General features: G+C 44.9%; 1 protein-coding gene across 1 annotated transcript; it reads left to right on the forward strand.

Moving 5' to 3' along the window:
• The first annotated feature begins 498 nt into the window (after positions 1–498).
• On the forward strand, positions 499–17,379 carry PROSER2 (proline and serine rich 2). The gene is made up of 3 exons (XM_066634378.1): positions 499–633; positions 14,611–14,866; positions 16,352–17,379. The coding sequence occupies exons 1-3, from the start codon at positions 499–501 to the stop codon at positions 17,368–17,370; spliced, it is 1,410 nt and encodes a 469-aa protein (XP_066490475.1). The 3' UTR covers positions 17,371–17,379.
• The last annotated feature ends 732 nt before the right edge of the window (positions 17,380–18,111 follow it).

The raw sequence follows: 18,111 nt of genomic DNA on the forward strand, positions 1-18,111 counted from the left end.
ATGAACTCGCTAGATGGCCTTTGGCCATCTCTCAAGCTTCACGCTCCATTGGCAATAAAGAAAAGAACATTGGCTTTTTTATTGGGATTACTGAGACTGTGTATGGGGTTACATTAGATGCGCAACAAATGAGATATAAATACGGATGATTTATCCTGCCTATTTTGATCTCACTTGGGTCATACTTTGTTTGGTTATAGTGCACAGATATGAGATTCTTAAAATAAACAGCATGTTGGCAAGGGTGAGTGGATCCAGTGTGGCATGAGTATGACCTTGAGGTTAGACTTGATGTAGGGTCACAATATAACTGACTAGAATGTGTTCGTAATCTAATTGCCAAAAGTCCCGCCTTTGAATCCAATAACCCACTTCTGTTTTTTTGAATCCTTTTCAGAAAACCAAGAGCGGAGAGTTTTTGTGCTTGTGAACTATTGAAATCACTCCATACTGTGACCAAGGACTCCCTTTCAAAAGAACCACATTTCTCTGGATGGGATGCCAAGGACCATGATGTCAGACTTCTCGGGAATGGTTTGTGAGATTCCTCCAAAGTGTCAGTTTGGTTGCCTTGAGAAAAATGGCCCCCTGGATGGTGAAAGAAGTCACCTGAGGCACAGAAGTTCTCCTATGGTAAGTGCCAGAATTCTCTGGTGCCTGGTAATACAAGGTAACTTAACTTATTTCAGTTGTGTGACTATGATGTGCGGGTGACTGAATTGCTTGGCTGTCATTGGACCTAATGTAGGGCCCTTTGCCAGTGGACCTCCTTCACCCTTGGCTTGCCACCCAGATGTGTCTGCTGCATTCCAACCTCCCTCACTGGTGTTGCCTACTTATCTCTGGTTTTGCCTGCTCCCTGACATCCAAGGGGCTGGAATTAGCTTAGATGTTGCCAGTTGCCAATCCCATATATATACGGTTGTTTTTAGTTACCATTCTATGTGCGTCTTCATGTTCTACAAGATGCACACAAGCAGGTGTTAAAGTGCACCAAGCATCTAGTGAACCTGTGTTGTAATGTGACAGACTCAGAGTTCAGCTTTGCAGCTGGCTGGTACTGCAAGGAACTTGGAAGTGGTAGCAGTAATGAGATGGAAGATCTCATTCTGGACTTCTAAAGGCTTCTCCTTATTGTATTTCCCATACTTCAGATTTATTCCTTGCCCTCTTGGTTTGGAAAGCTCAGAATGACTTTGTGTGTGTGTGTGTAGGGGGGGGGGGTGCGCCAGAGTGCGACCAGTATGCCTCTCTGCATGGCATAACATCATATGTAAAGTCTTCTCCATAGCATACAGCAGCAGTTCCCAAACATATTGGGGCTGTGGCACCCTTCTTTCACAGCAGCCTCTTTTTCTCAGCTCTCTTGAGCACTGCCATCTTGGATCGTGCAAGGTGTTGCACAGAGGCAAAGAAACTCAGAATGAACATGCAAAGCTGCCCTTTGCCTTATATACCAGCTTTGTGGCTCTTTCATGCCCCTCCTGCTTCCTGTTCAGCAAGATTGTTGCCCAACTAGCTAGTGTTGCCTCTAGCTATGTAAATAGCAATCCTCTTGTTTCACCTTCCTTGATAACTTGGTATGTAATGTCTAATTACTGTCTGCATTAGCCTCTTTTCAGATGACTGGGTTCATTTACATAAGGAGGGATCTTTTCTCGCTCTCATATGCATGTGACTCCCTAGCATGGGAGCAGAAATGACCCATGCTGACTAAGGCTACTTTGCATTCCAGAGAGATGCAATACGTACTGCATTCTTCAAGTACACTCTCACAGCAGAACTATCGGAAGAACCTACCGGCTCATTGGCCTGGTTCCATCTTCCTCTGCTGGCTGCTGCTGACTTCTTCACTGTTTGCTGTGGAAACCTAGCAACTGAATGCTGGAGGTGTCTGTCTCATGGGGAGGGTGGGCTAGGCTGATGGGTTAGGATGCTCACCTAGCAGTTCTGCAGTGAAGATAGGCTTGCAGTGTTGCGGTTGGACAAGCTGTGAACTTGCATTGCATCCCACATCAGCCTTTGTTCTGCAAGTGCTGTCGGGGGGGGGGGGGGTTACAGAAGGCTGTAGATTTGACCCTTGACTTGGTGGCATGTTTGAAGTGAGCACTGGCATCTTTTCTAACTTAGAGCTAGGGCTTCTGGATATTTGCCCAGGGTGTTTGTGTATGTGTTTTGGTTTCTTTGGAGAGCCCCTGCTTATTGGACTGGGAATTGTTGCTTGCTTCTCCTGCTTCCGCAAGCTTGACCCATGCACCAGTTGTGAACCAATTAGTTGCAACATTAAGCATAACCTGAGTAGGCTAATGTAATTCCTGGTCATTGTTTGTCTTTGCAAGAAGAAATTGGAGGCAGGGAGAATAATTCAGTAACAGAGCAGAAGGCTCCAGCTTTAGTCCATAAGGTCTCCCATGAGAAGGATCTCTGGGAGCAGAGTAGGGAAAGATGTCTCCCTGAAACCTTGGAGAGCTGCTGCAAATCAAAGTAGATGCTGCTTAGCCAGATGTACCAAACATCTGACCCAGCACAAGACGGCTCTGTGTGTTCATATGAAATGCACTGTCCATCTATCCGAAAGAACTGAGTTTTGAACCCCCACCCTATATCAAAATGCATTAACCCTCAACCTGAATAGCCCTGAACTAGTTGAATAGGTTAGAGTGAAACGAAAAGCTTTCTTTGTGTTGAAGTAAAGTTCCCTTTCTGTTATACATGAGACCAGTGATTCCCAAACTGGTGGGTCACAACCCACCAGCCAGGGAAGCACTTGTCCCTACCCCTTCAAGGGGAAGGCAGCAATGCGATCCCCAGGATCGTGCTGCTGCTGGGGGAGGGTGGTTTTACCTGGGGGAGTGCCGGCCTCTGGGGGGGTGTAGGAAGTCCCACAGACTCTTCTGCAGGGCTCCCCAAGCCTCTGTAGAAGTAAAAAACATGATTGAAAACCACTTCTGGTTTTCAATCAGAAACAGGAATAGTTTTCAATCATTTTTTTTACCATCACAGAGGCTGGGGAGCTTTGCAGAGGCATCTTCAGGGCTCCCCACACCCCCCAGCAGCCGACATTCCCCCAAGTAATTGTAAAAAAACCCTTCCCCCCCAGCAGCAGTGTGATGGGGGGGTCACGTTTCCTCCATAGCTCCTACCTTGCAGACACAGTGCTCCCAAGTTTTTTAGCACTTTTTTAGACCTGTGTGTGTGGTATGGATGGTAGGAATCTTTCCAGGTTTAAAAAAAAAAAAAGAACAGGAAGTTGGAGATTTCCATTAGCTCTTTAAACTATACTATTTGGTGATGGTGGCAAGTAGACCCAAGAGAGGCTATCCAGTATATTTTATAGGCCACCATGTTTTATATGGGACAAATATACCTGTTTTATTCAGTTGTTATGTATCATATATTGTAAGCTTGTACTCACTACTGTTGTTCTCTTTGTTGTGGTGTTGTGTTTGTGTTTGTTATGTATGCCAGTAAAGATCTTATCTATAAATGAAATACTATTTTTGAAAGAGCTACTTTTAAAATTGAGGCATATCAAGAGTTCCTGTTGCCTGAGGAGTTGTATCTAATGCTGCCCCCCTTGCCTAGTGATATACCAGCCACTCCTTCTCCTTGGGGTGGAGTGGAAGTAGTAGTATGGAAGTGAGGAGTGTGGTGAGCTAGAGTATTGAGACCACCTTGTTCTCTTCCAACTTTCTCTTTTATGCCTCCTCTAACTTTTCCAGTCTGAAGAGTGGGAGAATTACTGTGAGTGGACAGAGGTGGTTGACCCTTGCCAGTCTGCTGTTCTGAGGCACCTACCTCAGTCAGCCTCATGGATGGGCCACCCATTCTCTTGAAAGGGGAATTGTGTTTTTAATATGCAGGTCTCTGTGCATGTAATTTGGAACGTTCCTCTGAGTATAAACCTAGTTGGACTTGGCAGTATTGTGACATACAACTAAATACAAATGTTGGCAGCAGGGCAAGTAGTTCAAAGACACAGATCTCTGGGATTTGTGAGCCAAAATTCCTGGACATATACATAGGAGGTGAGTTCCTTCCTGGTTGCCTTTCTTTCCTACAGCAGCTTTAAACATCACCATTAAAGTTCAAGTGAATCTCTTAAGATCGCAACTGAGTTCTGGGGAATGTTTGGCATTTCTGGGCCATTTGTCTTCAAGGGTTGATACATAGTAAAAAGCTTTTGTGGCTGAGGTGAGGAAGGCTGTTCTTCCTGTTTTCTAATCCTGTAATTGAGCTGCAGTTCCAGATTCTGTGTGTTTGTCAGCTGTGAAAAGGTATTTTGAGGTGATAGTTAAGTGGGTGGGAACGATGTAATTGTGAATTTAACATTGCGTGAGGCATGTCCTGGTGAAAAGTTGCTTGGCTGAAATGTAGTGATTTCTGGTGCTGTGCTGCTTGGGTAGAATTCTGCCAGAGGGGCCTGTGAGTATAATTATGGCTATTGCTCCTTTCAAGAAATCCTAGCTGAGTAATCAAAACCAATTAAAAACTGTATTTGCATGTTTGCAGACCTTTTTGAACACCAGCTGATAACCATCACAGCATAGAGACATTGGTGAGCTATCTGTGCTGCATTTATTGGAGGCTGCCTAGGTGGTCTGTTTTCTGGGAGGGCACCAGAAAGTCAGCATACAAATGACTTTATAAAATCTCCATATTAGTGTACAAGCTTCTACTTGCTATGGCTTTTTTTACAATCACACTCTTTCAGTGTTTCTCATCCAGTAGTACGTGAGGTGGTGTCCAGTGGAACACACAGCACCCCTGGACACCTGCCACCCAGCAAGGAGACCACAACATGATGTGACAAACAGTGGTAGGAGGCTTGGCTTGTCTAGCATAGAGCTCCAGCGCATGGTTTTTGCATGCTTGAAAAAGCCCTCACACCCACCCTGAGCCTCTTACCAGTGTTTGTCATATTGTGTCTGGCCTCCCAACCTGGAAGTAACTGGCAATGACATTGCCAGTTACTTCTGAAAAGAGAACCAGGCAGAGTGGTACCTCGGGGACAAAGTTTGAGAAACTTTGCGCAACATGTATTTCCCCCAGTCTAGAGTACTGAGATTGAGAGATGTGATGGTCCTTGGGTGTAGATGGTTATGAGCCTGTCAGCAACTCAGTTCACGTATCAAAGGACATGATGTCTTCAGGTTGGGACCCAGCCTAGTGATGATAGGATAGTGTGTGCTCAGGCCTCAGAGACTTCTTCAGGTGCGCATGATAGGCAGTGTCTCCCCCCTGCAAGAGGAAGTTTCTGGATCCAAAATGTCTTTATTTTAACGCTTGGGTACCTGGGTGTGCCTGGAATGGAGCATTGAACAGGTCAGGAGGGTGGAGTCTGGTAGACTCGGGTGGGAGCAAAACTAATAGCAAAGGCTTTCTATTTGCTTTTGTGGTTGGTGCTGGCAGATATGAGGGGCTGAGCCTGTGCGGATTCTGATTCAGGTGACAAAACTGCCTACAGAACAGGAGAAGATGTAAGAGCAGCAGCAGCAGTTGCTGAGATAGCCACCTTGTCTCCTTCAGCTCAACAGAGCCTGTAGTGTGAGGGTGGCTGTTAAGGAAGGATATATCCTTCAGTCTGTCATTCAGGAGTATGTGATAGGTTGCCCTGGGATAGACTAGTCTGGGCTTCTTAATGTATGTGGGGCACATGCAAAAATAATGATAGTGACTTTAAAATAAGCCAACTTTAATTTTAAAAAACTGTCAAAGTTAGTCTGACGTTTTCTGGTTAGTTGGAAATCTTCCTTCTCAGTTGGCCAATTTTGCAAGAGCAGTGCTGAAGTTCTCCTCCTCCTTTTGCTGCCCCATTTTGGGGGGTACAGCGTGGGGTTTTGCTGATGGTGGCAGCACTCCTCTCATTGGTTGTCAGCCAGCGACCTCATCTCTTATTTCCTTCTGAACTACACTGCATTATGATGAAGCATCATTCCTAGGGAATGTTGGTTCTTAAAAAAGTGCAACTCTGCCCTTGCAGGGTCAAAAATACCTACATACTTCAGGCTCCTGTTCAAGCAAGTGACTACAGGGGCCCTGGAAGAATGTTCAGCCCTTGCCTATATGCATGTTTGGTGCACTCCTGGCTCTGATACAATCAAAGGCATTTCATTGCTTTACACCAGTGCTAGGCAAGCAATAGTAGTATGACATGCGTCTTGGACTGTTTTCTTGAAAGAAGAGCTACTGAATGTTGAATCCCACTTCAGCCAGTGCTGAATTAGCAGTGACCAGGCCATCTAGTGGATGATCTTTAGCCCTGTGGCAGAGATGGCACATTCTTTAAAAGCAAAAGGTTTTGAGTTCCAGCTGTTGTTTTCAGAGTAGCAGGACTTGAAAAGTCTCTTCCTGAGACTGTAGTCTGGCTCAATACAGATTAGTTTCTTACGGGCGCATCTTGAGCCTTGAGGTTTGCTTAAAATCCAGCTGAGATCCTGGTATTCACACACCCAGTGTTTGGGGTGCTCTTCTGGCAACTTTTAAAAATTGGTACACTATTGAAATGGTCTGTTAGTAGTACTGCTGAAAACCATGCTTCTGGGCTCTTCCTTAACCCCTGGGCACACAGCCTCTCATCTCTAAGGTGGCCATTAGGGGAATTAATCCAGGGAAAATGCATTCCAAATATTCATACTGTGGCTGAGTGCAATCTTGCAAGAAATTCCTTCATCACCTATGAGAACGCCCTGCAGTGGGTGTGGTTGTGCTGTTTGTGTGGAATCCAACTATTGTCTTCAACAGCCAACCTGTGTGCAAATCAAGTGGTTAAAGCACTTTCCTGTTCCCGTTGTGGTAGTGGTGCCTGTCTGAATGCTCCCCACAAAAAACCTTGCCTGCCTGTTCGGAAGCCTGGCTTCCTTCCTGGCTTGCTGTTTTTCCAATGTGTTGGGAATTGTTGTATCCCAGAATTTGGGAATTTTGTTGAAGAGCTAGAACTGCACAATGTGCTTTACTGCTTAATTCTGGTCCTGTGTTGAGGGTGTGGATACTCACATCCTGTGCAGACACCCCTCTCCCCTGTATACTGAATGTGTGTGAGGGGGAAGTGAGAATACATCATGTGGCCATGCCCCTCCCCCCCTCAGGCCTTCACATTCGGCATTCATTTGAAAGGGCCACTGTGTAGGCCCACTTTCTCATTAATGCTGAACATGTGAACGCCAGCAGGTGCAATGCAACCTCCTCTCCCCCCCCCCCACATGTGCAGTGTATGTGATGAGGGGGGATGTCCAATTGGCCTTTGACTGCTTTAAAAAGTCTTATTAAGGCAAGGGGATAGAGTTATGGGGTCCCACTAAAGGCCCCCAGCAACTTACCATTGCTTGGGTGGGAGCACTATCCTGTCTCTACCTTAGGCAGCAAAATGTCTTGAGCCAGCCCTGTCTTTGGAATTTAATTACAGGGGAGATTGTCAGACAGTATCAAATGTTGCTATCATCACCAGCCCATCCTGTTAAACTTCTTCCCATTTGTGAAAGCCTTGAGGATAATTTCCCATGAGAGTGCTGGTGGGCTGCATTTTTTCCTTTGAAGAGAGTCTCTTTTCCTCTCCATTGCGCAAGTATAAAACTGGAGATCTGGGCAGTCTCCCCAGATAACACAAAATGTATATGTGGCAATTCGAATGAGCTTAGCAAATGTATGTTGTGTGTTTCCAATTGGATTTGTGCTAAAAAAAAAAAATCCCAGGAACTCATTAAGTCCCTGCATGAATTAGATGCTTGTTCCAATTGTTCTGTCTTGAGGAAAATGTTTGCATTTTTATTGATTCCAAGGGTTTTGAAGACTAGGGGTTGGAAATAACTTCTCCACCTTGACTGGAAGGTTTTGTGTGTTGGAGTAGCCCAGTTAGTAGCTTTTCTTGGGAGGGGGGGAGGAATTGGGCATGGGTACATTCAACACAACAATATGTGATCCATAGGGAAATGTAAAGCAGTATTTTAAGGTACTGACCCAAGGCCTTGTCTTTAGCCCCAGATGTTTGGAGTTGGGCTGTGATTTAATAAGCGAGTTAATACTCTGTATAGATTGGGAAATTCTTTGCCACTGCTTCCTGTTTTGTGCTACTGAAAATCAGCACTTTTGAGTGTTTTCTTTTTGAATGAGAGAGCTCTAGAGACTTGCAGCATTTTTGAATTATTTTCTTTATAAATACAATGTATGGAGCATAAGTGGAAATCAACAGCTATTTCCACAATTCAGATCCCCAGAGTGAAACTTGAACAGACCCCCAAGGCTGTACCCCTAGTTCAGCCTGCAACTTTTCAACCGCTGTGATCTCCCTAAAACCGCTACCTACTGTCAACAATTCCTGAGTACTGTATTCAAAACACCAGAAAGTTTCCCAGCCATCTCCTCACTATTAGTTCTCACTGGTGTAACATAACCCAACCAATCATCTTAGACCAGTGTTTCTCAAACTGTGGGTCAGGACCCACTAGGTGTCTCGTGAGCCAATTTCAGATGGGTCCCCATTCATTTCAATATTTTATTTTTAATATATTAGACTTTACGCTACCATGGTATGTGACTGCCTTTGGGGAAATGTTACAGACCTGTACTTTTAACAAGCTACTATGTATGTTATTTTAACAATGATAGTAAATGGGACTTACTCTTGCGTGAATTTGAGTAGGATTGCAGCCTAGGATTGTTAAAAATTTTCCTGCTTGATGATGTCACTTCCGGTCAGGACATCACTTCTGGTGGGTCCTGACAGATTCTCATTCTAAAAAATGGGTCCCGGTGCTAAATGTGTGAGAACCACTGTCCTAGACTAATAACCACCAATCAACTTTGCAAAGAAATGACTTGTTGGCAGTCATTACATGCTCTGGGGTCAATCGTGACCCAATTGTGAACCAAATGTTTAACTTATGGGCGGCTACTTCTGAGTAACCATATATAGGATTGAATTAAAGCAGTGGTTCCCAAACTTACTGAAGTCATGGAGCCCTGCAGTCATGGAGGGCTGTCATGGTGGCAGCATTGACAGCCTTCCTGGGTGCCATCATTTTGAATTGTGCAAGATGTTGCACAATTCAGGATGATAGAGCCCAGAAGAGCCAGTAAGAAGAGCCATGGAGCTGATGTTCTTCCTTCCATGGATGGTCCTCTGGAATAAAAATCTAGTCCCCCTAGCTATTTCGGGCAAGAAGGCACCTACTGGAACAAGAGCAAGTGTGTACACACTTGTGCATGCTGTTAAAGGGGAGTTCGTCCCACTTGCCTGATAGTTCCCAGAATAGCTCTTTGCCTTGCAATGAAAACATGAACACTGCGTGTCTTGACTGCACGTATCTATAAATGAATGGACCTTACAAGCTGTATTGGGAGCAACAGCATGGAACCATCTGCCATTGTCCTCCCTGCCTCCCCCTCATTGCTTCTAGTTTAGCCATCTCCAGCTAAGCTCCCTCTACCCAAACCAGGCTGCCTCTATTTTCTGATGTGTACCCCCACAGGCAGAAAACGAATCTACAGGTAGATTGTCCATTAAGGAAACTTCCCCAGTCATTAATCCTCAGTGAACAACGATCAGCTGCTCATTCTGAACCATTAGCAAGCAGACCAACAAACATAAGATGGTTTCTCAGCAGCTGTTGTGATGTTCTCATTTGGGGGAAAGCACATCTGAGTGCAGTGAGTGGTGGCTGCATACAACCTTGCAATGCAATGAGAATGTAAATTCAGATTTATAGGAGCAGCACTAGCCAAGTGTCTTGGGAAGATAGCTGCTTTCCCCCAACCCTGCCACCCTTGGAGGCAAAGGAATAGTACCTAACCTGGACCACCAAAAGCTTGACTTGGAACTGTTGTACAAAACTGAAGGCAGACATGGCTGAAGGACCCAAAACTGGAGAGGTAATGAGTAATGTACTTGTTTTGCATTAAGATGGCAGCCAGTTGGTAACGTGGTGTAGTGGTTAGAGTGTGTGGCTACTTTAGCCTACAGGTACCTTGGACCACTCTCTCAGACTAACTCACCCCACAGAAATGTTGTGGAGATAGAGTGGGCAGGAGGTTACCTTTCAGAGTTCCTTGGAGGAAGGGTGGGATTGAAAGGTAATATTCAGGAGACTTGCTGTCCAATAAAAAAAAATTGGTTGATTTTCTGAATCTGTTAAAAGTAATCTATATAAACTGTACGTGTTGCCAAACCTCTGTAAGGATGTCTGTCTATGAGAAGCTGGAAAGAGGAAGACTGATCCTTCTTGGTAGCTTACAATTCATTTATTACACACAAGCCACAACCCTTTCCGAGATGGAAAGTGTTTATGTCAACTGACAGTGTTTACCTGGGACTGTTCCTGTGTTTTGTACTGTTTGCCTTTTGGGGAGATGCTTTCTAAAAAACCGTGCTGGAGCTCAGGAGCACCAACATGCTGTGGCTTTCTTTTTGCACTCCATCATCATGTATCCAGGTAAAGTAAGTGTTGCTGAGTGTGTGTTGAGATGCAGCTATTGTGGAATTATAGTGGGATCCAGTGTGAGATTAAGCATTCCTGGTATTGGAAGAAGGAAACTGCTATGGTAGGTTAAGTATTGCCCCTGCTTTTGAAGCTGGTGGAGGCCAGACTGTCTCAGAATAATGAATAAATAATACCACAGGTACCTTTCAACAATGTGTACTAGTGGAAGGTCAGCTGGACAAATGGTGATCTTTGACGTTAGGAGCATTATAAGCATACCCCTTTCTAAGTATGTCCCTGTTTACTCCTGGGAAACTGTGGAGGAGACTTACAGAACGTTCTGGGGCAATAAGTATATGCTAGAAAGGGTTTGAGGTTCAGATTCCGTGTCTTGTGAAGTAACAACATTCCTGACTCCCTGGAAAGGTGTTGCTTAGAACCTCTCTCTTGCAGACTTCTTTTCAGGGCCATTGCACTTATAGGGCTTTCTGCTTAGTCACTTTCATAAGGCAAATTCCAACATGGGATGGGCAACTTTTACCTTTGCTGACTCATCAGCAAATATATGGTGCTTAGCTGCTCCCAGATCTAAATGGACAATGTCAAATAGTTCCATGTTGAAGGCAATTCCTGTTGGCTCAAGATATGTCTAAAATACGTTGACACACAGTGAGTGAACTGTGTACTGTCTCCTTACATAGAGCTTAGATGGTGTCATCATCAGAGAGATTTGAACACATTCCTCCAACACACAGGCTGTGTTCTGTTTTTAGCTTCTAGCACTAGAAGTACTAGAGAGCTTTTTTTAAAAGCTTCCAGCGTGCTCAGGTCGCATTCTTTTTTAAATGTTCTAGTGTGCTAGCCATGCTAGAATTTTGCCAATTTTACCAGTGAAGCTAGGAAAGATGGCCACCACCATGCTTATGTCATTTCCACCTGCTTTCAATCAAAACAAATGCGGGAACCTGTCAAAAACATGGCAGCCTCCATAGTGTATGGAGAGTATGGTGAAAACATGGTGACCTCCATTTCAAATGATTTTAATTTTGTTTTTAAAATAACTGCACTGGAAATTTGCTAGCAACATGCGGGAAACATCACTTTTGCCTACTTCCCTAGCTAAAAAAAGAATGTAGCCACAGACTCAGTGGGTTTTGTTCTCAGTTGCCATGTTTTCCCCTGGAGTACCATGGAAAATGTAGTTTAGGGAATCTCTAGCACCATCACTTGCCAGCTACACAGAACAGATACAGGGGTATCAAAACATAAGGCCCCGGGAGCCAGATGCGGCCTGCTGAAGTTTTTTATCTGGCCCTCGAGCTCTCAGCTGCTGAGCAGTACTGGCACTGATGAAAAGACAGCCCATATGATAAATGGGCTCTTCCATATCTTGAAATATGAACAAGTTTGCGTATATTCTCTTCCATTATTTGCAGCAAATGGGTTCCTAACTTAGAAAAAAGTGTGTATTTCTGGTTATGACCTGTTTAATGACATCACTTCCTGCCTAATGACATCACCTCCGGTCCTCAGCAGGCATACTGAATGCTTTTCAGCCTGCTGTATGAAACGGGTTTGACACCCCTGGTTTAGCACATCTCTCCCTCCCCCCCCCCCAGTTTTGTGATGCTGAGATGGTGGTATCGTAGACTCTGGAAAATGTTGAAACTACTGTAGTTTTAGTGGGGAGTGGGTGGTTTTTGGACAGGGAATGCAGCATACTGTTGTAGAGCTCTGTGCCTTTAGAAAGAGCACATGATAGTCTTGCTATATCACTTTATGGTGCAAGTGAAGGAACAACATGTTTGAATGCTCATCATATCAAAATAAAATGCAACTTCCTATACAGCATTTCAGAAAAGGAGTAGCTTATCTGTCTCTTTGCTATTTGGCTGCAAGTAGAGAGATTAGAACACATTTATGGACATACCCCTGTCTGCATATAAAAAGTACTGTCTCCATCAGTCTGTACCATTTGCCTTTTCTGAAGGTGTAGTACATTGGAGATTTGTCATTCAGCTGTGACCATTGGATCATCTAACCCAGTAGATCAGTGCTTCCCAAACTCCTACAAGGGAGTTGGGAGCATCATAAGTGAGTGTGGGGGAGGTGCTATGGCAGCAGCGTAATCCCCAGGATAATGCTGCAGCTGGGGGGAGGAGGGCTTTTAAACTTAAGGGAGTGCCAGCCTTGGGGGGGGGGTTTGGGGGGCATAGATACCTCTGCAGGGTTCCAAGCCTCCAAACAGTAAAAAAAAATGGTTTTTGACTGAAAATAGAAGGTAGTTTTTGATTGTCCTTTTGCTGTTTTGGAAGCCTGGGGACACCTACAGAGGCGTCTGTGGGTCCCCCTGCACCCATCAGAGGCCAGCACTCTCTCAGGTAGGTTTAAAACCCCATCCCACGCAGAAGCATGAACCTAGGGATCGCGTTGCTGCCTTGTACAAGATGTACAAGTGCTACCCTGGCTGGTGGGTCATGACCCACCAGTTTGGGAACCACTGCAGTAGATGATCACTGTGGAAGGACTCTTGATAGCCTTTGGCCTGAGGACCTTCTGTTGAAAATGGAGAGGGTTCAGTCTGGGGCGTTATGCATTCAAAGTTTGCATGCTGCCCTGGGCAGTTTCTAGGCAGGGTGCCGTCTGCGTGTGGATTCAAGGGAAAGTCTGGTGCAGGAGCCTAAGACTTGCAACTTTCAACAAAAATGGGTGTGGTGGTGGAAAGCTTGCCTAATCACTTACATTTCTGGCAAGTGACCTGAATATCCTGACAGGCTATTTTATGATATGTTCTGGTCAGTTGACACTAAGTGCTTAGTACAGTTTTTGATGCACTTTTTAAGGGTACTCCTTACTCTGTTTTGGGTGGGGGGGGGCAGGTGCACCTAGACCTTGGGAGGTAGAACATCCTGATTATTAAATTGTAGTATAAGTATATCCTGGCTTGTACTTACAGTTCTTGCACTATCTATCTACAGAACAGGCATATAAAAACGTCAGATCCACAAAGTGATATTTACTATGCTAGTCATAAATAGGTTCTCAGGAAATGCAGCTATTACAGTCCTTGCCTGGGACCAAAATCTGTTCTGGTGTTTGCAGAACAGCTTGGTTTCTGTGTACAATGAAGAAACCAAACTGATCATAAACCATCAGATTGCATGTACGTTATAGTGTATGTGGATGGATTTAAAGGTTCAGAAAGATGAGAGGGTGGTGAACAGTGTACACATCAGAAATGAGAAGAGGATGAAAAATCTTATACTAGAAGTTGGGGTCTCCTAATGAAGCTGATGGGGAATGGTTCAGGTCAGACAAAAGGAAGTGTTTCTTTGTCAGCCAGCGTACAGATAAGTTAATGGTATGCATTACCACAAGATGTGGTGATGGCAGTGGGTGTAGATCTGTGGTCTTCCACTTGTCCAGAACTGGAATCCACCTACAACTTGTGATATTGGCCCCGCCTCCAAGATCTCATGAACCCATTGGTGTAACTCAGGAGTGAAGCCCGCAGGAAAAAACTAGTTTGAGATGTATGGCTATTCCTGATGCATACAAGCGCCTTGCCACTGAGCAGTATGTCCACACACAATACCAGGCCCCTTCCTCATTCTTTTCCTGCTGGATGGCAGCCAATCAGCAATTAGGGCAGCAATCTGCTTCTTGCTTAAGTGAGTGGGAAGCAATTCAATGTGGCTTGCATTGATGGTGGGTTGGGGGAAGGCAGCAATGGCATACTTGGGGTGAAAGGCACCATGGCTTGAATCCACTGCCCCCCTTGGACTCCTCTCAATCTTGCTGCTGGCGCATATTGCATCAGGTGGCTTCATGGATGGGTGAAGTCTGGTTATAAGGCAGCTGCAGATATTCATGTGTTTCTAGGACCTCCTGGTATAGTCAGTTAAAAGTTCTGATTTTTTATTTTTTAATCTGATGTTCTAGGTTGCAATATGGCTTGTATAATGGGGAGTGGGTGAGCTTTTACTGCAGATTCATGGAGGAGGCAGCAGGCAGGCCCCAAGATCATATTGGTTCAAGCAAACAGGTAGACTCATGTCTTGATGGCCACCTAGAGAGTGGTGCTATCTCCTTCTTAGTACTTCCATTTGTTGGAGAGTTGCCCAAACTAGCCTGGGGCGCAGGGTGCTGCTTAAATCTTCTTTATCAATAAATCACTTTGTTGTTGAATCTTTAGGATGATGATGAGACCCTGAAATATCTCACCCATGAGGAGAAAGATGTCCTGCTTTTCTTTGAAGAAACCATTGATGCCCTGGAGGATGATTTGGAAGAACAAGCTCTCCATGATAGCGGCATCCACTGCCATTCTCCAAGGTCCATGGAAGAAAACACGTCCAGCCATTCGGAACCTGAAGATATCATAGATCTGGTCGAGTCAACTCCTGAGAACAGTGATCAAGAATGTGTTCCTAGCAGAGACACAAAACCAGGTAGCATTGGGTAACTGGCTAGCCTGTCTAGACTGATGTGGATCTGTAAATGAGGATAGAGGAAAGTGGGGCCTTCTCTGAGGACAGAGGAAGGGGGGATTATGTGACTTCCCCGCTAGAGGTGGCCCTGCCATGAAGCTCAGTAAAGCTGTAGCTTTGCTCAGGAGTCCACAAACTTTGGCTTGGTTTTATTATTGGTTGCTATTTGCAGTGGTGTGAAGAAACTGTGTGCATTTTTCAAAACAAATCAACTGATCAGTTGATTAGTTTGAGCTATTTCAGTTTTTTAGTATGAATTTGCTTATGTCAGCTTGAGCAGCAAGATTGTCTGTGCTTCAATGGTTGTTGTGTTTGGGTAATCGTGATGCCTTTGGCCCCTGTGCTGAAGTCCCCTATACCAGTTGTTGTCAAACCTTTTAGCACCAGGACCCATTTTTTAGAAAGACAATCTGTTGAGATCCACCAGAAGTAATGTCATTAACCCAGAAGTGATGTCATGGCTGGAAGTGACATCAATTTAGGCTTCAAACCTAAACCACGATCAGCTGAAGGTCTCATTACACAGTATGCTCATACTGTTATTTTGCTTAGCTAAGAATGCAAAGCTCAGAAGCATTCCAGCTCAGAGGTCAGTGCAGAATGCAGATTTGGGTCCTTTTCCAACCACACAGCCCTCCCCCTTTCCAGCATCCCACCTACCTACCCAAAGCACCATGCCTCTCTCCCACCAGGAGCCTGCCCTGCCCAGCAGCTCTGCACCTTGCATTTTCAGCTCTCTGTTTTCAGTGGTGGCTGAGCTAGGTGTTACGTGACCCACCTGAAATTGGCTCATAGGCCACCTAATGGGTCCTGACTCACAGTTTGAGAAATGCTGCCCTATGCCATTTGGGGGCATCTTCCTAGAATGCCTGTGACTTCTTGGTTCATGATGTGGGCAGAAGATGCAAGGCAGTTCGGGATAGCATTACAACAACTGTTAGGGAGTGTGTTCTCCCATCTGAACCTCCCCAGGCTCTTAAAACCTTCAGAGGAGGCTTTCCTCTGAATCCCAACTTTTGCTGATGCTTAGTTGCTGGGGACAAGAAGCAGGGCTTCCTCGGCTGTGACACTCTTATTCTCATAATGATTCTAGGAAATGCCTGAGATGAAGTAAGCTGAATGAGCTTTGAACTTGGTTTCCAGTGTTCAACACTCTAACCACTGCACAACACTCTTTATATTGCAGGTGCTTGCATTTAGCGAACTTTTGGGGCCTAGTGGGACAGCTTTAAAATGGAAATAGCTGTCAAACTTATGTTTTTTTATTAAAGCTGTGGTGGTTTTTATGTTTTACGATGATAAATGTTACTGCTTGATTGTTGTAAGCTACCCCTGAGGTTCTTTGAAGGAGTATGAATTCTAAAATAGTTACAGATCATAAAAGCGGTAGCTGTTAACACTGCTCCAGGCAACATATCAACCAGTTCTATAATTCTTTTTCCCCAGCATTGGAAGAGACTTGGAAACAGGAGCACGTTAAGCCAGAGTGCAGTGAATCACCTGATGAGGACATCCACACAGATTCAGATGCCCCTCCTACAGTGATACCATCAGCACCTCCACTGCCAGTCTATGAGGCATTTTGCCCTCCGCCCCCGGTACAGCACCCCAAACTACTTCGCTCCATCCCCACTCCGCTTATCATTGCTCAGAAAATATCTGAGAAGCAGACAGAGGGCAGCCCTTTCTCTCCTGCTTCCCCAAAGTTTGGAGAAAGGAAGAGAGGACCCACCTCTTCTCCTATACACAGTGGAGACCGTTTCACAGCTTTCAAGCAATCTGTGCCACCGCCAACTGCGCCCAAGCCCCAAAAGTTTCCGAGCAACATCAGCATCACCAACGTTGCCCAACGAGAGTTCAGCAAAACCATCGCTAAGGCAGCTGTCAACATCCAAGAGCGCAAGGCTCAGGTGTTGGCCAATGTCAATGGTTCAGCTTTCTTAGTAAGTGAGCTGGAAGAGAGACTCCGAAAGCATGAACTCTTGGGTCGCAATAGAAGCTCATCTTTAAGAGACTTGACTTCAGAGCGGGCAAGGAATGAGACCTTGAATAAACTAGGTTTGGCACAAGAAAATCTTGGTCAGGCTGAGCTGGATCATTCTGTAGAGGCAGGAGCATCGAAGAATGAAAGGGCAGAGCAAGCACTGACCATGTCAAATGGCTATAGAAATATCCACGAAATCTTAAAAAGAGAACCTAGTCCGTTCCCAAGTATGAGCAAAACGGTGACATTCAAACCAGATACTAACATTGTGGATGGTAAAACCGCTCGTCAGAACACCACCAAAAGCTTTTATGACTTCAGACAGCCAGACTTCAGTCTGGAAATTAGGAGGAGGTCTGGTTCTCTGCCCAGACCCTCGGGACTGAGACCCCAAGGCATAACGGTACAGTTCTCTGGCCGTGGGTCAACAGAGGAAGCAAGGAGGGAGGCGCTGCGGAAACTTGGACTGCTCAAAGAGTAGGTGATGGTCAATAGTGGGGGTGTCCCAACAGACGATTGCACAAAGGACAGTTCTCTAAAACCTGTATCTGAAGGAAATGTTAAATATCAATGTACTTGTGCTTGAATTTTTGTTGTGAATTTTCTTATCTATGTTGTTGATGCCTTCTGTGGAATTTCAGACATTTTATTAAGAGACCTGGCTGAAACAGAAGGCATTATACTAATGAAGGTTAATTGTACAGTATTTGTGTGTGTAGCGGACTAGAACGTTAGTGCAATGTATCTTCTCTGGATTCCTACTGTAATGAAGCCAAAAACTAGAAGAAAACATTCTAATTAAATAGGGGTGACTATACATTAATACCTCCCATGGTGCTGCTTCCTTTAGTGTGATTTGTTACAACATTCTTTATCCTGGCATGATTGACAGCTGTTCTAGCCAATGGGAGGAGTACATTCTCGGGGCAGTTGGCATGGTCTATAAGAGGAATTTTATCAGGTGGTACAAAGTTTCTTTCGGGCCCCTACCCTTCTCCATTGAATTATAATTTCATACGATCAGTGGATCATAAATTTCTACCAAGTACAGTATAAAAAAACTACATAGGCTTCCACAAAATGTGAATGCTAGTCTTCACACAATATATGCAAACACGTTCTGAAATACCAAGAATTTTCTGGTTCCCCTCCTTTGGCTCCTGGCCCCCTTTTTGACCCTAGGCCCAAGTACAATGTGCCCCCCACGCTCCCCCTCTCATGG

This window comes from Tiliqua scincoides, chromosome 7, assembly GCF_035046505.1.
Source record: "Tiliqua scincoides isolate rTilSci1 chromosome 7, rTilSci1.hap2, whole genome shotgun sequence".
Lineage (NCBI taxonomy): Eukaryota > Metazoa > Chordata > Lepidosauria > Squamata > Scincidae > Tiliqua > Tiliqua scincoides.

Excerpts from the sequence above, each read along its gene's own strand:
- PROSER2 (XM_066634378.1), top strand. The coding sequence starts at position 499 with ATGCCAAGGACCATGATGTCAGACTTCTCGGGAATGGTTTGTGAGATT. Across the intron at positions 634-14,610 it reads GGCACAGAAGTTCTCCTATG|GATGATGATGAGACCCTGAA; the intron begins GTAAGTGCCAGA and ends TTGAATCTTTAG. Across the intron at positions 14,867-16,351 it reads TAGCAGAGACACAAAACCAG|CATTGGAAGAGACTTGGAAA; the intron begins GTAGCATTGGGT and ends CTTTTTCCCCAG.